The 24947-nt window shown below is 38.8% G+C and overlaps 1 protein-coding gene across 2 annotated transcripts in view; it reads left to right on the top strand.

The window, feature by feature from the left end:
• The window catches only part of LOC126365846 (queuine tRNA-ribosyltransferase accessory subunit 2-like), a 97182-nt gene that overhangs the window by 5576 nt on the left and 66659 nt on the right, over positions 1–24947 (top strand). Inside the window, exons 1-3 of one of the 2 annotated variants that reach the window (XM_050008487.1) lie at positions 5022–5342; positions 5605–5754; positions 10342–10460. In XM_050008487.1, the coding sequence (XP_049864444.1) occupies positions 5229–5342; positions 5605–5754; positions 10342–10460 (383 nt within the window). In that variant the 5' untranslated portion in view covers positions 5022–5228. Of the gene's footprint in view, positions 1–5021; positions 5343–5604; positions 5755–10341; positions 10461–24947 lie in introns of those variants that run through there. The other variant, XM_050008488.1, reaches the window with a different exon arrangement.

The following is a 24947-nucleotide window of genomic DNA, read 5'->3' as shown; positions in this document are numbered from 1 at the left end:
ACATCTCAAAAAACATAATCCAATAAAGACAAAGCTTTTTCTTTTCCGATTACCAAAAATTATACATTTATGAAACTTATCACAAAACTATCCGTTTCATTTAACTGAAAAATTGTTGTTATGGTTTATGGACTTATTTATGTGGTGGCTGCGAGTGGCAACTTGACAATTGTTTAGATTCAAAATTTTATTTAGCCATTTTGCATTGATACATGCAAAATAGATTGTTAGTATATTTAATTTCATAAAAATCCACACTCACACACACACACACACACACACACACACACACACACACACACACACACACACACACACACGCAGACACAGACACACAGATATAGGGCAGAGAAGTCTGGATAGCTGATGCCAGTAGGAACCAAAATTACTAATGTTCTGTAGGTCGACAACATACCATTTTTAAAGTACTGAACTTTGGCGCCACACACTCCGATTGGCCATAGAATTGCCCTGTTGACGTTCGTCGGATGGCTATGGTTGTCAATTCACATATACAAACGTCCCTCGCCCCATCACTGCCCCAATGTGATACACACACTTGTCGAATAGGTCTTGTTCCTATACTTTGAAAAATGCTATAAATTATGACGTAAATCTTTGTAAAACTCATCCATTATCATAACATTCTCAGAATAACATGTGGCTTATGGCATACGCCAAGGTGAACTTAGATGGACCAAACTTTATTACAATGTATACAAAATACAGCACACTTGCAGGATAGCTGTAAAAATGTCTACATCACTCTTAAATCTTTTTGTGAGGCATGTGCAGGAATTTATACCCTGAGCACATGGTAAGCACGATTCTAAAAGAAGAAATCAGCAATTTTGTAGCTTACATAACCGTGCACAAATGATCTTGTTTGCAGGCCAACTGCAGAATGACCACACAAAATATTGTGGCTAATAGTATGGTGTGGTATCGCAGGGACTGCTGAATAACAGGTCACAGCTTCTCAATGTGCTCTCTGTTACTTCAGGTGCCTCTCTATAGCATTCTGTCTCAGAGATATGCAGAAACAAGACTTAAGGATTCTAGAACAATGTCCTCATGAACCAAAAAGGAAGTGAACACACATCATAGAACAGTACACAGGAGATCGTTCCTTTTCTTTTTAGCAATCTACTCGCTTACTTGCAACCTATATGCTATTAAGTTAAAAGTAAGTTTGTGGGGAAGCAAACACTTTTGTTGCAGGGTAGCAGTGCTCCTGCCTCAAGGTCATGTGGAACATGCCCTCAGTACATATTCTTAGCACACAAAGAATTGTGCCAGAGTGTAACAAAGAAATTAAATATTTATAGAATTTTATAATTTTTTCATAAAATACTGTAGAATGATGTAGATGCAAGAAATACCAAGTATGAGTTAAATTAATAAGTAGTTGCCACAAAAATGGCTAGTTGTAATTTCACATCCAGCAGGGAAAAGAGATACATAGCAGAAATTTTGAGAATATATGTGTTCCGCTGTAAAAATAAGATGTAGAAGGTTTAGTGAAATTATTGAGATTTTTAAAGGAATATGAAGTTTGACACAAAAATCGCAGATAACTTAGCACATTATTGTATGGATAAAAATAACATGATAACAAACATAGCACATTTTTAATAGAGTAATTACTGACGATATACCAAACTATAGTGTTGTTGATGGACTATTGAAGGATACAGTAGTAGTACAACAGACATTTCAGAGGTTAGAGTCCACTAAATATTGTAACTGTAAGACGGGAAAGAAAAATTAAGATGAGGTGTTCCCCTAATACAGATTTACAATTGGAATAATTGCAGAGGCAATCTGATCATAATGAAAGAAACTGTTAATGATTTAGTATTCAAAAGAGTGGATATTGAGTGCTGAATCAGATGCAGTAGCGATTTAGAGGCCAGTGTTCTGTTTAGCAGTCGGCTTCAAGGCTATTTGAGCAGCCTTGTGGCTCATTCCCTCATTTGTTGCCAATATTAGGTGTCACCGTCAGTGCTGAGCTCCACGATAAAATGCCTTGTGATGTAATCTGTAACTAGAAAGATGAATCATTGAATGCCAATGTTCGGACAGTTTGAGTGATATCAAGAAACTTTAACATCACGTGTAGCACATCACTGCTAGAAGTGAATTTTCACTTCTGTCATGTGTTACTTCCATTACAACTAGTTTTCACGTATGAACACTCCATTCACTGCAAATGTGATGGTTGATACACTCATTCTGATCGATACGGGGGACAATCTCAGAAATGTCACATATTAAAAACCAAATTTACATCATACTGGAACCTATGATCACCACTGCAGAAGATTAGATTAGATTAGTATTTGTTCCATAGATCATGAATATGACACTTGATAATGATGTGGATTGTGTCAGTTTAATAAAAGATGTCTATACAAGATATTACATTACACAAAATATTACATGGCACTTAATATTTTTAAATTTTGGGGGGGGGGGGTGTTGGGGAAACTACCCATTTACTATATCCAAAATCCATCAAATGAGTAGAAGGAGTTGCCATTAAGAAATTTTTTTAATTTCATTTTAAATTCTCTACGGCTACCTGTCACACTTTTGATGCTATTAGGTAAGTGACCAAAGACTTTTGTGGCAGCATAATTTAGCCCCTTCTGAGCCAAAGTTAGATTTGACCTTGAGTAGTCAAGATCGTCTTTTCTCCTAGTGTTGTAGCCATATACACTGCTATTACTTTTGGATTAGTTCAGATTGTTAATAACAAATTTCATAAGTGAATATATATATTGTGAGGCTACAGTGAAGATCCCTAGCTCCTTAAGTCGGTTACAGTACCTCAACATTATGCACACTTGCTCAGCTCTCAAATTTTGATACCTGGGCGGATAATTATTCTTGAAGCAACTCCATTATTTTGATCAAAACGTGTTTGCAAAATGTTTTACCCACTTGAATTTTCACAGTCGTTTTTGAAGATCAATTGAACATTTTGTTCTGTAATTCTATGTATCTGTTGTTACAAATATATTTATGATTTAACACATATTTCAGTGAAACGTCCTAAATCTTGTAGCAAATGCATATCTGAACAATACAGATCCGAGAATCAAAATTTTTGTCTCATTTTGATCAATGGAAACAAATACCTAGCCAAGAACTGAGAAGCAAGACGCAAAAACCGAGAACTTAACAGCAAGATCTGAAAGGTACACCGGTTCTCTCTCTGACTTTTTCTCATGTAGCGGGTTCAATGAGTGTGTTTGAGAACAGAATGTTAACTCAGAAATAATTTAGTTGCAAACTGATTTTCATCGCTATCGTAAAGGTTTTTCAATATATAAATATATTTCTTCATCTTTGTTATGTGCTGCTCAACACCTCTAATTATTATCTCGTTATTCCTTCTTACAAACTTCTTGCAATGAAACGAGAAAAAAGTTAACATTAATTATTGTTAAAAACGATCAAATGGCAGCCTCCACGTTCTGTTGTGACACTTGTCCTCCTAACATCTTTGGCTAGCTCGGCAGGCACAAAAGCGCCCAGTCTGCAATAGCAGTTGACGAATTCCAGTCGCCTCACATGAACTAAAACAGAAACAACAAGAATCAAATCGTGGATAAAGCGTCGGAAGTTAAACTTTATTTCATTTATTAAGAAAGTTGTAATGAAAGAAGTTCTCTTATGGCCTGATTTTGCAACTTGTATTGCAAAAAAAAAAAAAAAAAATTAAAAACAGATCAAAATAGTCAATGCAATGGCTGCTTAAGGAAAGGCAGTTTTCGAACATAACTTCAAAATTTACGACTCAGATTGTGGGGCGAATCCGCGAATTGGCGAAATTATTTGCTGATGGATTTGGAAACAGATAATTATCTTCTGAAACTCATAACTCCACGCATAATACGGAAAAATACTTGTACTAGGACAGCAATTTCTCCACACAAGCGGCTGATGGCGGTGTTAAGATTCCTGACAACAGGAAGAAGCAACAGGTGTCTAGAATCTTCTACTGCAATTTCGAAACAATCGCCGAACGAAAACTTATCCAACGCATGTGAAACTATTTCCACTGCTCTGAAGGAGGATTTTGTGAAGGCAGATAAGTGCCACAATTGTATAGCCTAAGATATTAATTATAAGAATTAACAGATACTATTTTTTAAAGTTTTACATCTTTTAAAACTCAGTACATTCTTAGAAATAGTAGTTGTGGACAATGAGCTGTAGTTTAGTTTGTCACTGAGTCAGGATTTTCAGTTCCCCACCTGAGATTAGAGAAGGTCGAAATACCACAACTTGGTAGACATATTTCGCTATCCCCAGAGCCAGATCGAATATTTCCCTATTTTCCGCAGCTCGTAATTTCTCTATTAAGGAATTATAAACAACTGTTTTACATCTTTTAAAACTCAGTACATTCTTAGAAATTGTAGTTGTGGACAATGAGCTGTAGTTTAGTTTGTCATTGAGTCACGATTTTCAGTTCCCCACCTGAGATTAGAGAAGGTCGAAATACCACAACTTTGTAGACATATTTCGCTACCCCCAGCGCTAGATCGAATATTTCCCTGTTTTTCACTGCTCGTAATTTCTCTGTTAAGGAATTATAAACAACTGTTTTCTTATCTCGATCGCTGTACTTCTTGTTTTTAACTTTCCAAAAACATGTTTGACTCCTATGCATTCCAATAAACTTGGTGATGAACTCTCAAGAGGACTGACACATGTCTACCACTTAAAATTCGTTGTCTACACATAGGCGAGAAAGGCTAGACTGTTGTCTCAAATATGTACTTGTGTGAGCCGCATTTGCGGCGGTCTGCTATCCACACGCTGGGATGTGTCTGCACTGATACGGTTAGTGCCCACAGGTTTGAGCAATTTTGCTTAAACCCTCAACTTCAGATTTGCGCGCATCTCACGTCTGCGCAAAAGTCCTGTATTCTTGCAACGATCTGCTGCGCAGGTTTTTATCTGCGCAGTCAGAGCTGTGCGTGTGAACGATCCTTCTACTAGTAATCTTTGGACTGTATTTTTTTTTTTTAACAGGAAAAAAATGGTGTGTTGTTTTGATGCTGAGAGTGGGGGTAGGTTTAGATGCAGTAGCGGGACGTGCGTATTGCGAAATCGAGACATGTGAAATAAGCAAGTGATAACTGTATCGTCGTGGGTTTTACTTTGGTAGTGGTGTTTTCTGTATCAGGACAGAGATTTGTTTCACAACAAAAATGAAATTCTCTTTACAAAACGCTACAAAGTGCGGAAGACTTGGAATTATTACGGAGATTTCACGTTTGCCGGAGATGGCGTTAGAGACACCTCTCCTGCTCTTGTATACGAAGGTATATTGTGCAACAGATGATGCTGGTTTATAAAATTTGTTGCAAAGCTTTGTTATGATTGTTTTAGCTTAGAGGAAAAGTTCAGTTTACAATCATACTTGTGCTTGTTGCGTTAAAGAACTGTGCTGACCCCTAGATTTTCTCATTTATGGTGCAATTTATGGGACATAGCTGAAGCAATAAATTTTACTATAGGGCTGTGTATTTCTTTTACAAAATGATGTTGAATTTATTCATTAATTTCCAACTTTTTCTTTTTTAGGGTGGGTCTGTGCCTCACCTTACACATGAAGTCCTGGAGATGGTTTCTCATGAGAAGCATCCTCTGTGTGTTAACTTACCAACAACTATTCACATGCATTCACCAGTTGCTGAGATAAAGAAGGGCCTAGCCTCATTTATTGGCATGAAGGTTGGTATACATTGATTTCTGTATAAAGGAGTTATGTTGTGTGTAGGACTTTTATTGTTGAATTGTGTGTTTGACACAGTTGTTACCCCACAGTATTAATACTATTACTTAAAGGATGAGTTTCTATGCCCCTACAAACCGAGAAGGGAGATATTGGGATTAAGTGAAGCATTCAGTGCTACTTTGCCAAGTAACAACCAAACTGTTGTCTTCAACATAAACTAGAGCTCAGGATACACTATCAGTAACTCACCAGAACTGGTTTTGTATTCACAGTCATTTGCTTCCCCAGCTCACACCCAAACTATCACTTTACAACCTAAGCTAGGCCTTGTGCAACAATACAGGTCGGTCATCACCACAACCTCTATTCCTGAAACTAATTTTGATTCAGAATACATATAGTCACTGTTCTGTGCACTTTGTTTCCTCAAGTATGAAATTATATGACACTATATCATTACATCTAGGAGATTGGTAGGTTCAGTTGACACAAATGTTGAACTTAATGGTATGTCCATCTGCTTCAATTCATGAAATAATCGAAATGGAGGACATAAAGATCCGACGCAAGTGTGCATAAGATGCGCTAACAATAATTGTTATTCTCCTAATGTTCATTAGCTTCGCCAACTTGCATATTGTTTGTTCACTTATTACATTAGTGTTCAAAGCTAACATGTGTTATCAGTAGGTTTAGCCCATCTTAGAAAAAGAGGAATGTTTGATACAAATTGTCAGCTTTCACCAATGATGGAATGTTAATGGCTGTTGTCATGTCACCTTTTGGTGCATATATTCACATTTTTGTTGTTAGTTGACAAAGCCAACAAATTGGAAAGAAAGGAAGAACTGTTTGTGGTGCAGACTGATCTGTGGCTTAGCCTGTGTGCCAGTAACATCAATGTATAGTCACCACATTGTTTATGGCATTTGTGTGTTTCCTATGTCACTGTTTGAAGCTGATGGCACATATTGAACATTCCCCTGTGTCATCCATCCCTTCCAGTACATACTTAAAAAACTGGCATTGTCGATATCAATTCAGGCAGGCAAGGAAAACATCTCACTTTCATAGTCTTGGATAGGACTAAGTAAGGAACATGGATTTTTTTTTTGTTTTCTCCAAAAAAAATTTCTGCTCGAAGATACGACCCTCCAAAAATGACACTGCTCATACCATTTTGAAGAAGCAGATTTTGGAAAAAAAATTAAAATGCTGTATCATCGGAACAGTTCTGGGTATTTTGTTGCTTTTTTTATTTTAAAGATAACTGCTTTATGATTAGTAAGAAATCCACCATTTGGACTTGCATGTCAAAGTTCTTTTACTATAGTGCTCTGAACTTTTTTTTTTGTAATTTATAGAATTTTTTTTTTTTTTTCAAAAATGCCAATCCATAATTTTTTTCTGTTGATTAGTACTATATAGTTCTACATTCCCTGAAAAGGAGAACTTCCACTTTTAGGTTGTACAGATTTTATAAACAATTGAAATATTTGCCATGCATAAAACCTGTTTTATTATCACATAACAGGCTCATAAAAATCAAAACCTAGCCTTATTTGACTTAATTTTAGTTTTGAAAGATGAGTAAGAGACTCATTTTCCAAGTATTTTAAATGGTTCCAAAATGTATGTGGAAGGTCTACATCTACATGACTACTCTGCAATTCACATTTAAGTGCTTGGCAGAGGGTTCATCGAACCACAATCATACTATCTCTCTACTATTCCACTCCCGAACAGCGCGCGGGAAAAATGAACACCTAAACCTTTCTGTTCGAGCTCTGATTTCTCTTATTTTATTTTGATGATCATTCCTACCTATGTAGGTTGGGCTCAACAAAATATTTTTGCATTCGGAATAGAAAGTTGGTGACTGAAATTTCGTAAAAAGATCTCGCCGCGACGAAAAACGTCTTTGCTGTAATGACTTCCATCCCAATTCGCGTATCATATCTGCCACACTCTCTCCCCTACTATGTGATAATACAAAACGAGCTGGCCTTTTTTGCACCCTTTCGATGTCCTCCGTCAATCCCACACCGCGCAGCAATATTCTAACAGAGGACGAACGAGTGTAGTGTAAGCTGTCTCTTTAGTGGACTTGTTGCATCTTCTAAGTGTCCTGCCAATGAAACGCAACTTTTGGCTCGCCTTCCCCACAATATTATCTATGTGGTCTTTCCAACTGAAGTTGTTCATAATTTTAACACCCAGGTACTTAGTTCGAATTGACAGCCTTGAGAATTGTACTATTTATCGAGTAATCGAATTCCAACGGGTTTCTTTTGGAACTCATGTGGATCACCTCACACTTTTCGTTATTTAGCGTCAACTGCCACCTGCCACACCATACAGCAATCTTCTCTAAATCGCTTTGCAACTGATACTGGTCTTCGGATGACCTTAATAGACAGTGAAAGATTTAAAGGTTTCTGTTATACAACTTCTGTGCACTCTGTTTTGTATTTAAATTAGCCAGTCTATGAACTAAAAATGTGTTCCACTGCTTCAGTATCTGCCTTTGATATAGAGTGATGTTTTCCTGTTGAACCAATAGGAACTGGAGCACATACAATCTTCAAAACATTGTAAATAGGAAGTGAGTATTGATGGCATTGTTGCTGTCGTTCAGCTGGAAATCCGTAATATATAGTGATCCATTGGGCAATCCACAATAGTTGCGCCCCTTTCGCCTGCCGTGTCAAGGAAATGGCAGTGATAGGTACCACACTGAAATTCTAAGACATTTTGGAGACATACGCAGCTTTACTGCCTCTGTATGCGACATGGCTGTGTGATCCTGCATGGGGGACCTAATGATATGTCTGCTCTCTCATGCACTTTTTGTGCTGCTGAAATCCTGCACAAGAATTGAGTGTGCCCTTTTGAACTCATCAATTCCATATTCGCATAACAGTTGTGGGACATTAACCACTGCAAGCGTCAGTATTGCAGAGTGCATTCTCAATAGGGCGACAACCTTGCTGCTGTCAAATTCTGACTCTTGCTGATATTCATTTCTCCTTCCTGCAGGAGGTATAACACAGTCTGTCACAAACCACCATCTTTCTAATGTGATTTCTAAACAAATAACCTGCTGTGCTTAATCTTTCCTTGTGTACAAAATATAGGTGGTGTTACTCCTTCCAATACTGAATGGTTACACAGAAATACTAAGCATTTGTGCAGCCAAGCATGTTGTATATCTTGTGTCAATTTGACATTTATTGTGCGTGCGTTGTCTTTATGGTGTTGCAATTTTAATGGTTAGCAGTTCATTAAAATACGTCTTTTTCTGCCAAAACATAATCAGTGTTCAGCAGTAAATACAGGACAATATAACTGTACCAGTTTGAGCCAAATACATTCATACTCTCCTTAGAAATTATCATATTGTTACCCTAATGTGCATTTTACCTCATGTGTTTTCTCTCTTTCTTTTTTTTCTTTTTTTTTCTTTTTTTTAAAAACCTGTTGAGATGAGATGGTGCAGTGGTAACACCCTGGACTCACATTGAGGTGTGTGGCAGTTCAAATTCTGTCCAGCCTTCCTCATTTAGATTGTCAGTTGTTCCCCTAATCTGTTAAAGGCATTTGCTTGAACAAGTCCTTTGAAAACAACATGGCCAATTTTTTAATCTGTCTTACCCAATCAAGCTTGTGCATAGTCTCTAATGATCTTGTCATAGACAGTGAGTTAAATTGTAATCTTAAATGTTAATCTTGCATCTTAAATTCAGGAAGTGAAATGTACGTTTGTACTGCTATAAAAGTAGAGGGGCAAACTATCTAGTTTTAAGAACTAATTGCTGCTTTTCGGGTAGCAAAGTGTGTTGTGTTGGGGAAGGTTAAGAAGGAAAGGCATGTCACTCAGACTCCAGGATGACACAGACTCACTTGTCATGAGGGTAATGGTACATTCATTACAGCTAGGTCTCTCTCATCCTTGGGTCTGAATGATCTGTCATTCCTGTGTAACCAACACACCCCTCTTTCCTCCCCGACAAGTAGCTGTTAGTTCCGAAAGCTAGGTAGTGTGTTAGCAAGACCATTAATTTTATTTCCTGAATGTGTGCTCTGACCAGCAATTATTTATTACATTTTCTCAGTTGAATTGTCCGTTACTCCAATAAACCAACATTTTAGATCATTTAGTGCTCCTAAAAGTGGTTGTTTTTGCTTGGTAATTGTTCTTGAATGGTCTCCCCAAAGAGGCATGTTGTTGGACCACTAACCATCAGCTAACCATTAGCACATACAAATTGAAAAAGGTAGTGTGAAGGACTTTCGTATTTTTTAAACTTTCAGAGTAACACACATGATCATGTCCTAGTTTGAAGAGAAATTACATCTCAGTTTAAAGAAAAAGCACAACAACAACAACAAAAAAGAAAAAGCAGAATTACTAATTCATATTAGAACAAAAATATTGATTGTTAATCATTTCCAATGTGCATTTTGTAATTATAGTTGTCCTGTCCAACAGATGTTTTTATTGCTTCACATGCCATATTTCTTGGACAAAAGTGTGTGATTATTTTATTTTCTTTGAGTTTTTTTTATTATTTTTTTTATAGGACTACATGATCTACTGTGGTGTTCAGGACCCAGCAGTAGTCAGTCCCTCAGGATACAATGAGAAGGGAGCAGTCTCTGTGTGGTCCAGAAGTGGTAATCATTCCCTGACACCAGATATGTAAGCACTGATTTAAGACAAAATTATCTTTTAGCCTAATATTAAAATTTATATATGAGAACACAGATCTGTTTAACAATTCTTAATAATGGACAAAATAAATGTTTAAGAATGGTAAACATATAAAAAGCTTCATTTGGAATCTATCTTTAGTTTCATGCTTCCAAAACACCTGCTATCGTCCACCCCCCCTCCTTTCCCCCATTTGCCATTCTAATTGCTTGTATCCCTTCAGCATTCCACCTCTTTACGATGTAAATGTGGCCTGTCATGTTTTCTCCCATCGATAGGATTATACTCATCTCTCTTGCTCTGTCCTCCATATTCCCACTTGCCTCTGTGACTAGGAAACTGCAGTTTTAAAGAAGTGAAACCATCTACAGCCCCACTAAATGTGGTGTTACATTCAAATGACAACTGGAAGATAAAATTGAGAGTATGAGAGTCCCAAGGTATTTTGTCTGTTCAGCAAGCACTCTTTGTCGTTGACAGTTTCATAGGATAAGTCTTTGTATCAAGAATATGTCTAATAGATTCTTCAGTGTTATATTTAGTCCCTTACACAGTACTAAATAGTATGTGATATCAGCGGATTAAAAAGAATGGTGTAATTCTAATGTTTTAGAAAGAAAGGTTTTCCAAACTTTGAAACATAAAATCTTACAAATAGACGAGAATCTTAAACTGAATATTTTGAGATAAGGAGCCAATCATTGGAAATGAATATTTTGGGCACTATGGGAACATGAATGAGGTTCTTGTGAGGGGTTTGTATTTGTAAACTACTGTTTTAATTTTTTTTTATTATTCACGTCGGAACCATCAGTACAAAGAAAAACAAAGAGGAAATATATATATATATATAACAAGACACTTTAACTAAGCATTACTGTGTATGAGTGTTAATGTTGCACAACAAGCAACTCCTTCCACAGAAATGTTGGTGTAGCTAGTCAAGCTATACACAATCAACTGAGATGTGGGTGATGTTAACCACTATTTCGAGGCCATTACTGAGATTACCGTTAATATTGTCTGCCTGGTCATTAATCCTTTTGTGGCTGTGGATATACATATATGCCCGACTGGCAGGCACCCAGATGGCTATGGGTGTACATGTACGCACGGCAGGTGAAACAATCATATGGCTAAGGCATTCATTTACACCTGACAGGCAGGAAGGCCTGATGGCTGGGAGTGGGAGCAGGTAAATGTGCACAAAAGAATGGTGACTCACTGTTGTCTGCATTTCGCATCACTACCAACATCATCGTTAACTTCTCTTATTTTTAATGTTTGAAAGTGCTACAGCTTTAACCTGCTCCTGGTGCCTTTCTGCTGACAATTCCATCAAATAGATATAGTTTTGTTTCCTAACATACACAAGACAAATGACACAAATATATATACTCTGAAGGACATAAATGAGCCTAATGAATTGATGTATCAGATGTTACAAAAGGAGAACTGTGTAGCAAAATACTTGCAGTTTCTTAGCAACTCTCATGGTCGTGCTGAACAGAAAGCGGCACACACAGCCAAGTACCTTTAATCTGATTTTCTAATTTACGAAGTATACATGATCCAAACGCACAAAGTGTGAAAGGGCACAAATTATAGTACAGAACTGATGTATCAGATGTTACAAAAGGCAAACAGTGTAGGAAGATGGCCGGCCGTGGTGGCCAAGTGGTTCTAGGCACTTCAGTCCGGAACCGCGCGACCGCTACGATCGCAGGTTCGAGTACCTGCCCCAGGCATGGATGTGTGTGATGTCCTTAGGTTAGTTAGTTTTAAGTAGTTCTAAGTTCTAGGGGACTGATGACCTCAGATGTTAAATCCCATAGTGCTCAGAGCCATTTGAACCTTTTTTTGCAGGAAGATGCTTCCAGTTTCTCGGCAATTTTTGCGGCTGCACAGAACAGAAGACGATCTGAGTTTTGTGTGTCTTCATTAGAAACTGCTCACTTCAGATTTATATTTTGACACATATTAGTCTGAAGTTAATGAGATTTTAATGTGTTATGGGCACATGTATTGCTAGTGTAAATCTCAAGTTACAGAATTTCCCAATTGCAAAGAGGAAAGTTCCTATCTTTTTTCTAAACTAACTGTTTATTAGCCCAGGTAAATGTACAACTGAAAGCTTAGATTGGTTTTGAAGTTCTATTTCGTGGTTGTTCAGTGTGATACTGATTTTATAAAGAAAAGATTGAAAAGTGGTTTTGTGCACACTGGAACGAGCGATTAGCCAACAATGGACACAGTCTACAGTGGTTATATGGCTAAGTCAGCTGCCCACTGGAGAGGCGCACATAATGTTTGCCCCCCCCCCCCCCCCTTAACCAGGATGGACACTTTGGCCCTAGCAGCTGTGAAAGGGTTAATATACATTAATTGCAAGGGTCCCAGTCCACTTTCCTGGGTCACACCTGAATGTATTTCATTTGCTTCATTCATTTGTTTCATTCTATCTAGAAATCTTTAGTACAGTCACAAAATCTGTTTCATACCTCCTCCACCCCCCTCCCCACCCCCTCCATATGATTGTAAGCACACTGTACAAAAAATTAGTAACCCTCAGGAGATGTGACACTAATACCATGTAACACTGCCTCTAGTGTTGATAATGAATTCAATTCAGTGAGAAAGGAAGTCCACAAGTTTGTTAAGATGTGCTATATCCACCTGCTGCCAACCATAGATGATTAGATCCCTTAGAACAGTGGTAGTCAACCTGGTCCTACAGCCCACTAGTGGGCATTGCAGCTTTCATGGTGGATGGTAGGTGATAGAGGATTTTTAAAAGAAAAAAAATCATTGGGTTTTCATACAATTTTACATAAAGTATTTGATAAGTAATTGTTGTTATATGATTTAATTTGCTGTAAATATACCACAAATTTTGTAAAGTAAAATTACTTCCCTCTTTTATAAATCATCATTGCTTTGGAACTGGTGGGCAGTTAGACAATTTTACTACTAATGGAGATAAAAACAAGTGAATGGTAGGTATAAAAGATTGAATACCCCTGCCTTAGAGCTATGAAATCACGAGAGTGTTGATTGCTACTTTCCACCCGATACCTTATTTACTCGAATCTAAGCCGCACCTGACAAATGAGACTCGAAATCAAGGGAAAAAAAAAATTCCCGTATCTAAGCCGCACCTGAAATTTGAGACTCGAAATTCAAGGGGAGGGAAAAGTTTTAGGTTGCACCTCCAAATCGAAACAAAGTTGGGCCATTGTAATATGAGACACAATTTAGTTCGAATGAATGACGGTACAGCTATAGTAGTTTGGTTTGAGTCGTGAGCTCAGCAGTTAAGCTTTACCAGGTAGCCATTGCTATGCGTCAGGCTCTCCGTCCATATTTATACTGGTTCCCTTCGTTTTTCACATGCTTCGTCTGGTTTGAATTGATTGCTTATTTTTCTTTGATCAGATAAGTGCCGTTCTCTTTGTTATAGGTGTTTACGTCACTTTAAGCTGAAAATGCATTGCTGTACTGTGTCATGCATTGTTTGTCGCATTCTGATAATGAGCGTTTAAGATCTGTTGCTGCTCACGGCATGGCTTTCTTTTGTGCACACTACCGCCGCTTACAATTAAAAAAAAAGAAAAAGAGAGAGAGAGAGAGAGAGAGAGAGAGAGAGAGAGAGGAATTGTCTCATTAGCGAAACAATGGCAAGAGACTGCTATTTGTTGTTACTTACACTGCTGCTTTCTTTGATAATGATCAACAAGAACCAAATAATAGACTACGTATGATAGAAGATGTTTTGAACGAGAGTCTGGCGAACATTTTTCTTCGTTTGAAAATCTTTGCAGACGCCTCTTTAGTACATTACTTTCTACACAGAAATTAGTCATCTTAGATTTAAAAATCTAGTCAATTGCCGTGGTTCATTTTTGACTGTTATCATTATTAGGCATAAGAATAATGCGAATATAAACATGACATGACATGATATGTATATTCTTCCGCGTTTACTGTTCTCTCTCTCTAGTTTCGTAGTTTATTAGGCAGACAGGATTTAAATTAAATAGCAGCACACTTGAAGGAATACTTGGCAAAATGTTTATATTCGTATTCTTCTTATGGTGAAGAGAATACTGCATGTGATTCACAATTCATAAAAGTTTCTATACCAACCATCTCCTCTCACAGGTAGTAAAAAATTCAGAATGTAGAGTTGGCCATATTGACAAACATCCCAAACAGTTTTGCCATTCGAATTTTTGTAGTACATTGAAATGCTGCTACATTCGAAGATGAACAATACGGAATTTGTATTTACTTCGTTGGTTAATGTATGAAAATGCAGTGGTCGAAACTCGGGGTGGAGAAAAAAAACTCGTCTTCCACCTTTTTTAAAATTTATTTACTGACGCAGAGGTTTTGGCACCAGTATTTATCTTTGTGCCTGCAAAGCATGGCTGTGGCGGCACCTACCAACATTTTTCAGAACTTCCATTTACTTCGCACTCGAATCTAAGCCGCAGGTGGTTTTTTGGATTACAGAAACCGGAAAAAAGTGCGGCTTAGATTTGAGTAAATACGGTATTCCAATTAATCCCATACCTTATTTTGTATGAGATTAAGATCAGGTGTTTTAAGTTGGTCAGTCATGTGTGTTATGGTTTCAGAGTGGTCACGTAATCAGGAATATATGCATGCTATGAACACAGCATACTTATCATAAAGACATAGAAGAAATGGCAACACTTTGATGCTGAGAATGTTGAAGTAAACATCCTGTTTCGTATGTACTGTAACTTGAATGGGTGAGCCCAAATCGTGGTACAAAATCGCCCGCAAAAGCATCACAAATTCATCTTTGGCCAGAACTAGAACGTCCACACACTGTAGATTAAACACCTCATTGGGCCATCAGGGCACTGATGCATCACTTTAAAAGAGAAGAAATTACAACTCATTGATATGCACTCCAGTCAGTTATTGCTCAGAAACTGGTTGATAGGTACCAGCATTAACTAATGGCAGCTATTCCAGTCAATCTTGAAACTCATTGTCATTGAAAATGCGTTAAACTAGCCTCTGGCCCCTTCCAGTTAGGATCTTTCTGTAACTACTGATCTTATGTCAAGTTAAATTCCTTGTGAAAGCTAGAGTGTCTTTTGTTACACAAGCAAATTAAGCAGCTTCATTCATGATGTGGTCATGGGCATTTCCAAACACAGTAGCTCCATTCTGTCATGTTGATCCATCTCACAGTGCTTCCATACAACTGACTGTTATACACACATCACTCCACTGTGTAGTAGACTAGCTCCTTAAGTACCTTAAAGTGCAAAGCAGCTTAATTGTGAATGTCTGGGCTGAAATGGCTTTTATTTGTGGTTTGTGTAATGGAAGAGTGACTCTGTTGATGTTATGCTAAACTACCTTAAACAGAAACTGTTGCCACTACTTGTGTGTTGAATACTTAATATACTGTAGTGCAGTGTCACACTTTTTAAACTGTTTCCCCTCCAAATTATTATTCACAATTAACTATTAATTGGACTGGTTGTGACCTGTACTAACACTGCTACACATCAAATGACAAGACACAGAAACTACTAACAAGTACGACAAAAGAGAGAAACACATTATTTCATACATTTGCTTCAGCACAAACATACTACATTCATATGCTTGCAGTCATACAGCATTGATACATAAAATGGTAATAAGAATGAACAACTAAATAAGTGGAGTGTCAAGGCCTAAAATAAATCTTAATTTCAACAGTAAACTGCCATGTGCAATGCTGCCTGATTCTGATTCGAACCCACAACCTTCAGCATACCAGCCAAACAACTTAACCACTAGGCTGTGGTGCCATTTTCAAATTGGTGAGCTATAGTCAAGGCTCTAATGGTTCAGAAGAAATTCTTTTTTGTCAGTTGCTTGAAAATGAGACACCTTTATGGTGAATAGTTGCAGGGTTTGATATCTTGGACTCTAATCTGCTCCACCGTGCAGGTGGTTCTAGGACATCGATCCCACCTATAGGAATCTATCCTTGTAAGTACGTGTCTGTCCTGTGCTTCATCAGTTTTTCTTCTTATCTTTCCAGTCTCTCAACCTCCCAAAGTCTCACTGTCTGGCCATAGAGGAGCATTCCCCTCGTAAGTTAGTACCATGCAGTACTGGAGCAACTGAATTACATTCTCCACCAGGGTTTCGACTACCTCTCTTCATGTCCTGAAATGAGAAATGTCCTGACCACTCTCCTTCCCACCCCTCCCACAATGGTATTCCGTTGTCCATGGAACCTACACAGTATACTCGTCCATCCCTACACAACCCCTGCTCCCAACCCTTTACCTCATTGCTCATATCCATGTAATAAACCTAGATGCAAGACCTGTCCCATACATCATCCCACCACCAACTACTCCAGTCCTGTCACCTATCCCATCAAAGGCAGGGCTACCTGTGAAACTAGTCATGTAATCTATGAGCTAAGCTGCAACCATTGTGCTGCGTTCTATGTGAGCATGACAACCAACAAGCTACAGTAGATACATTATGTTATACACTGGCACCAATGAAGAACAGGTAAAACGTTAGAGTGCAGTATATTACTTGTATGACAAAATACTATAGTGGAAAAAATGTATAATATTAAATTTAATTTCTTAATTAAGTCAGCAGTGTCCAGGTTCAGTTTCAGAAAGTCATTAGCATTGGTTGGATATTATGTTAAACAACACTCTTGCATAATGTGTTGGACTCGGTTAACCAACCAACTGTGATCTGCTGGATGGTTGTGAGTCTCAGTGTAACTGCAAGATGTATCAGGCACTTTTTTTCTGTTTGAGAAGGAAGTCCTTGCTTAGTCTATGGTTTGAATGGGTTGTGTTGAGTGTTTTCCATGAATATCAATGCAGGTTGATGCCTTCTGGTTTAGTGCATGTATTTGTGCCAGTTGGTACTCTTGATGGTACTTGCTGGATACATATTTGCTCCTCTTTATGGTACATATCAAGTCCTTGATCAAGAAGTTCTATAGCAGTTTTTATTGGTAGTTGTAAGGCTTTCAGCATGTCAGACGTAACACTTGGGACAGGTTCGTGCATAGGAATCTTTTGGTTATCCAGTTTCTTCAAATACTCACGTAACAATGTTTCCTGGCTTCAGATTTCAAGTGGAGAGGTATGTCTGAGGTTGGGAGCCAGTAAGTTGGCGTAGCTTTTAGAAAACTTGTGATTGTATGCATTGTTGTAAAACAGAGTGTAATACTGCATCCCCATGTAGTACTACACAGCATTTGGAGGATGCTGTTTACGTTGTGAATTTGGCGCTATAATCAGTTCATCATAAGAATAAACCTGATGTAAACAAACACAAGTGCAATGATTTGTCAGACACCATAGCACATGTTCACTGGCGTTGTTATGCTCTTGGAAGTAGATCCTACTTATGTATTAGATATCTTATTACTAAATTATTAAATGAAACTGTAAGATATTCAAATGCATTAACAGCCATCAGTGTTTTTCTTAATCACGTTATAGCTATGTAGTATTTATTTCAGAAATTGTGAACAGTCATAGTCTTTGCAGTGTTGTGCTCTGATTGTTGCGCTGTTAACGTGCAGTATATAAATGACTGAGGCTGCTCTCTGTTCTGTAGTGAAACACGCATGTGGAACACATTAAAAAGTTCCAAGAAATAGACTGTTCTTAATGTTTTTCATAAATTTACGGAGATAATTGGCGTTGAAGTTTCTCCAGCCCTGTTTTCCCAGCTCCATATGTAATGCAGTTGAGTAACAAACAGGTTGAATGTTTAGTGCAGTCGGTAGCGTGTGGCAATGTCAACTGAATATGGTTATTTGTGCGTTGGTTCAAATCTTGCCAGAAAAAAATTTCTTGTTAAAATTGATATACCTGCATCTCATAATTATTAAACTCGTCATCATTTCTTATGAATAATGCACGTCTTCTTGTTTCTGAGTACATATTGGAGGCAAAATTTCTGTTTCCATTTCGAATAAAAATTGTTTATTATTGATGTTTTATGAAAGACTGCTCATAAAAGTTGTTTAAATTTAAAAAAAAAAATTTTTTTTAAGCCAGAAATGAGAAACCAAATCGTATCTATTTGGGCTATGTCCATCATTTTATACCACAGAGGTACAAAAGTATCAAAGAAACATGAGAAACAATCATTTTCACAGCATCGAGCACATTATACAAATGCTGCATTTTTACATTTGCTACTGTACCATTTCAATATGAACACAACAGAACTGACTGGAGCCATGCTGCGGGATTTGGCCCAAGAAGTAACAAGACTGTTAAGCTACCAGACGTACTGGAACTAACAGACACAGCTTTTTCACATGTCACTGCCAAATGCTGAGGGGATATAGGACGGCTTGTCATACAAGAAGAAAAGAAAATGCTACACCTGGTTGGCTTCATGGACTATGTTGTTGATAGGCTCATTATCAACGTAGCAGGTGACACTCCCAGAACTGAAATGTGTTTCTCGGATAAGGAAGGAGTTAAGAGATTACCAGATGACTGAGTGTAAGTAATACCATCAATGGCTTCAATATTTAACTATACAGTGAAATCCTTCAATACTCTCATATGTTACACTCAGCTTATGCAGAAAAATTATCCTGTAGTTAAGTCAGGAATTTTCATCGTTCTTGTTTTTAATTACAATAGTACATTAGCTAAAAATGATAAGGTGTTGTGGTTTTCATCTAGTCATCTAAGGAGTATGTTGTGGGAGATCTGTGGTGTATTATTTCATTCTGCTTATAAATTAAATGACATTCAAAGCTGTATTGCTCCCCTGCTCATCCCTTCTTACATGTGAACCGCAGCTGGCCATGTCACTGCAGGCTAACTGTACCAGCTGACCGGCCAGTGCTGTTAAAGTTAAATGCACCGTTAAAGCTGTTGTCCCGTATTATCGCTAAGTCGATGTGCGCGTAATGCACAGCATAATACGTACCCTTATCATCATCCTTGACAGTACTCGAGAAAGCTTGGCTGCAGTCCCACGTGAAACGGAAATCCATTGAGGTTCCAGCAAACTTAGAAGAATATGTAGTGCAATGTTTACATCAGGTTTATTCTTATGATGAACACATTATAGTATTATTCAAGTGTGTTGAACAAATGAAGGCTGTGTCAAGTGTGACCAGAATGCTTTGGAGGTAGATAGCAATAAAAGTATCTGTCTGTGCAAGCAGCATTTCAAACAGCTTCTTCAACCTTTTTAAGTTGTAATATCCTAAATCAACCTCAAGTATAGGGTTTTATGGTTGTCACGTTCAGTGTTTCCACAGCGCTTCCTTGCTGAAGAATTTTTCTATTGTTAACCCTTTAACTGCTCTGGACGTGTTAACGCGCACACCTTTGTACCTGTCCCTGTGTGCTCTGAATGTCTTTACATGCGCCACCAGTCCTACCTGTTACTCTGGACGTGTCTATGGGTTGACACGTTCAGAGTACCAGGTAGAAGGACTGGTGGCACACGTAAACACGTTCAGAGCACACAGGGACAGGTACAAAGGCACCCGCCCAGAGCAGTTAAAGGGTTAAGCTGACCATAGCATCTTCAACAGAATTCTTCGCTGGAATTATATTCTTCAAGGGCAGGATTTTAAACTGAATGGCTTCAAATAGTGTATGTACATTATAATAGGGAGGATATGCCCCGGGAAATCTGGGAAAAACCCAGGAGCTGTTTCATCTGGAAAAAACTTGGGAATTTTTCATTGTTTTAATTTTCAGTTAAAGTTTTATAAGAATTGATACTCTAATAAAGAGTTATACTTCAGTCCACTACTACAGAATAATACTCTAACAATAAACATAAATGAGATAATAACACCAAAATAAAACTTTAGTTATAAGAAAATGTGCCGTTTACAAAAACAAAACACAGTGCCCATGCAGGCATCTACTGACAACTAAATGTGTCAAAGGCTTTAGGACAAAGACTACGCAATTATTCATTACTACAAACTACTTTTGATGAGCATTACATCACAACTGTTTATGTTTCTAACAGGTTGTGGAAAGATTTTGCAAATGGTGGTTTGAAAAGAGTTACGTTTGAAGTAAATTTCCTTTTACGCAAGATGAATTATGTTACATGTGAGAATATGTGAAGAATTTCTTAAATTACAGCGTGACTACCTGCTTAGAAAAATTTTGAATCCAGAAGACCACCCATTTCTGCCATTATTTAAAATTTTACTGGCACATTTGTGTTTGATATTGCTTAAAGAGTTAAAAAAGACTCAGACTTCAGTGATAGTTTTTCATATTTGTTTTAGTACTTTGATTACACATTATGCAGTAACAGGGGGCAAAAAGTAAAGTTATCCTTAAAAACAAGAGCAAAGTGAGTTCTTGAGCAATTTCTCACGTAATTGGTTTTTCTGTTGAAAAGTCATAGTGCACGATGGAATATGTTTTCAACAGGTAACCTACGAAATGTTCAGTGCACAGCAGTGAAATTTATACTCATGCTTGTCGTAAATATTCAGCTGCTGCAATTTAAGCTATGCTCTCAGGATCCTGCCAAACCACACCCTTGGAAAAAAACAGCAAAAAATGTTTTCGATATTGTATGTGAAAGCTTGGCTTTTATTGAAGCTGTATTGTACATATATTAATTTAACTCATTAACTTTTCCTGTTTATGTCTTCATACTATTTCACAGCAGTGTTGCTAGTGACTGTATCTGCTATCATCGGCTGGTGCGATCGTGTGACATGAACTATGATTGATTGACAAAAGTGTATCACAGTCTTGATTTCAGTGCTTCACAAGCTACTTTCTGCATTTAGTGGAATTCATATTTACCTTCGTAATACAAAAAAATGCAGTATACATGTCACCACACATCAAAGACCTTTCCAAAACGTGTCATTTTTTGCTGTGTTCCATTTCCTAAGTGTCTGGAAGTTCAACACCAGTGTATAAAACCTTACCATTCAAGTTTTAGAGGTTCAAGAGGAAGTATATTATCACTTAACAGGGGAAAAAAAATGTAGTTTCACCTGGAGTATAATGTATTTACACCCATGGAAAAGTATTTTTCACTGGGAAATTTGAGAAGAATACAGGAATTTTTGTTCATGTCTACATATACACCTTGTATAAGGAGTACATCCAAATGCTCTTTTATTGTGGATGTTTTTTAGGCTTCCTTCTTATTCTGTGGCCTCCCATTGCAGAACTCCAGTTGTAGTTGACTCACTGGAAGTTAGTGTAGTTGGTGGAAAGGACTGGTTTCATTTTGCCATTGGCTAGGCATAATGTGTAAGTTTTCATAATTTATCTTCACCTGTTTTCATTTTGTTGTAGTTATGTATGATAGACCATAATTCCGACATTTAAAAAATCATAATGCTCCACTACTTTTTTTTTTTGCAGTAAGTCCACTTAGGATACAAGACACAGTTAACTGACTAAGTGGTAGGATGTGGAATGGTCAGTTCCATAATTTGCAAACAGTTAACTTGTTGTGTTGCTTGAGGCTTTCCCGATGGACATGTTGTATATATGGTTCTCGGGCGAGACGTCGGATGTCATAGTGAAAACTCCACAATATATCGTCAGCGCAACTGGCCGACATCTTCAGGTGCGACGAACACACTGCTAAGGCAGGACCAGAGCCCCCTATTTATGCCAGTCTTAGGCAGGAAGTGCGCATCCGTGGAGGCGCCAAATTTGATGGCCAATAGCGACGATATCAACCGATAGCTGGAAGGACAGCAACGCCCCCCACAGGATGAAGAACCAAAGACCTTGGCGCATGTGCGGGGGCTGTCACCAGTGCTCTGCGGTGCCATCGGCTGCCCCAGCGACCTCTGTCGGAAGCTGCAAGCAAAAATGCGCATCCACGTAGGTGCCTTGATTATCCTTCCATTGTCAACAGAATATTTATGTTGTTGGCGAATCGTCATCCGTCTTATGACCAATAGTACTCCTCTCTGCTCGAAGCGACTTCAATATGCCCAGTGCTGGATCCAAAGCTGTACTAAGCTGAAAGCCCGTGTCTGTGTTTACAAGATTCGTCGAGCTACGTATTTCCACCGCTTCCTCAATAACACTGTCCCAGTACAAACTCGTCTATGCGAGAATTTTTGTATGTTGATAATTCATAGAATCGCCTGTACTGCGACAATGCTCGGCCACTGCAGACTTTTCTGGTTGCTCCAGACGAGTGTAGTGTTGGTGTTCAGTGCATCTCTCTTCTACAGTGCAACAAGTTTGTCCGATGTACGACATGCCGCAGCTACAAGGAATCTCGTAAACACCAGGTCTTCTTAGGCCAAGGCTGTCCTTAGATGAGCCCAAAAGAGCTCTGAGTTTTGCCAGCGGACGAAAGACACATTTAACTATGTGCCTCCCCAATAATTTTTTTTTTTTTTTTTTTTTTTTTTTTTTTTTTTAAAAAAAAGAGAGACCGCCAATGTATGGATGTATGGCAAGATGACCATTCCCCTTTGTTCCTCGCCTTCTTCCACTTCCTCACGTTGTGTAAACCGCTTCAGTTGTAAGGCACGGCGAATCTCCCGTTCAGAGTATCCATTTTGTTGAAAAGTGGTACGCAGATGCAGTAGCTCATTGGATAAGCTGTCTGAGTCTGATATGGCTCGTGCTCTGTGGACCAACGTCCCTAGTACGCCACTTCGTTGTGAAGGATGGTGACAGTTGGTGGCCTGTAAGTATAAGTCCGTGTGCATTGGTTTACAGTACACCTCGTGATCTTATGTGCCTCCGTGCGTGTGCCAAAGTCTTTGGTTCTTCATCCTGTAGGTGGCGTTGCTGTCCTTCCAGCTATCAGTTGATATCGTCGCTATTGGCCATTGAATTTGGCACCTCCACGCATGCGCACTTCCTGCTTAAGAGTGGCATAAATAGGGGGCTCTGGTCCTGCCTAAGCAGTGTGTTCGTCGCACCTGAAGACGTCGGCCAGTTGCGCTGATGAAATATTGTGGAGTTTTCACTATGACATCCGACGTCTCGCCCGAGAACCATATATACAGTTAAATTGTTGACTGATCACCAGCCATTGACAACCAAAACAAAATAGCATATCATTAATAGAATGTGACTTAGGTGAATAGTTTTGGAGTGAAGGAGCCCATTCACCGAAAATCAGAAGTGATGAGGCAGTGACAGGGAGACACGAAAAAGAAGGAAAATGTGCTAACTTTTTGAATAAATTCGCACGCACATGCTTGGGTGTGTGTGCGAGCGCGCGCGCACACGCACACACACACACACACACACACACACACACACACACTGCACGCACTTGTATGTAGTGCCGACTGGATGAACTATGCCAGGGTTTGCATGTTTTCATGTGTGATGGAAGCGGGAGGAGTGGCACACGATTGGCAGAAGAAGGGGAAATCATTGGGTGAAGGGTGGGGGACATGGTGGGTTCATGGAGATTAAGGCCAGGAGGTTTATGGAAGTGAAGGATGCATTGTCCCCTCGCTTCTATGTAGTTTGGGAAAGCTGGTTGTAGATAGAAGGGTCCAGATGACCAAGACTGTGAAACAAGCAATGAAATTGAGCATATTGTTTCAGCAAGTGGATAACATCCTTCTTGGCCCCAGTTCGACTGTGGCCATTCATTCTGGTGGATGGCTGGTTGGTTATTATACCAGCACAAAAAGCTGAGCACTGTTTGCAGTGGAGTTGGTATATGACATGGCTGTTTTCACAGCCTGCTACTGGTGGCGCAAAATCAGCCTATAAGAGGACTGGAGTATGAAGTGTTGGATGGGTGGATTTGGCAGATCTTGCACCTCAGTCTTCCACAGTGTATGATTCCTGTGGCAAGGGGTTGGTAATGAGAGATGGTTGGGTGTGCATCAGAACACCGCTATAGGAGGCATGGGTAGGATCTTGAGAAGGATCTCCGTCATTTCAGAGCATGAAGATAGATTATCAAAGCCACGGTTCAGTTGTTCCAGTCCAGGGTGACAATCATTCTCACCCCTCCTAAAGTGGTGTTCCATTGCCCACCTAACCTTAAAAAAATCCTACTCCATTCCTAGGCCACTCTCACTCTTGACCCCTTACCACAGTGATCGTATCCCTGTGGAAGACTCAGGTGCAAGACCTGCCCAATCCACCCATCCAGCACTTCCTACTCCAGCTTTGTCACAGACTTATCCTACCCAATCAGAGGCAGGGCCACTTGTGAAAGTAGCCATGTCATATATCAACTCTGCTGCAATCACTGCAGAGCTTTTTTATGTCGGTTTGAAACCAACCAGCTGGCCGCCAGAATGAACGGCCTCCGCCAAACTGAGGCCAAGAAGAAAGTTGACCACCCAGTGGCACAATAGGCTCGCTTTCAGTGCTCGACTTAGGTTTATTGGGAGAATTTTGGAAAAGGGTGATTCATCTGTAAAGGAGACTGCATATAGGATGCCTGTGCGACGTATTCTTGAGTAGTTCATGGAGGAAT

Source organism: Schistocerca gregaria, chromosome 4 (assembly GCF_023897955.1).
Source record: "Schistocerca gregaria isolate iqSchGreg1 chromosome 4, iqSchGreg1.2, whole genome shotgun sequence".
In the NCBI taxonomy this organism is placed as follows: domain Eukaryota; kingdom Metazoa; phylum Arthropoda; class Insecta; order Orthoptera; family Acrididae; genus Schistocerca; species Schistocerca gregaria.
This window is presented reverse-complemented; position numbering and strand designations above follow the sequence as displayed.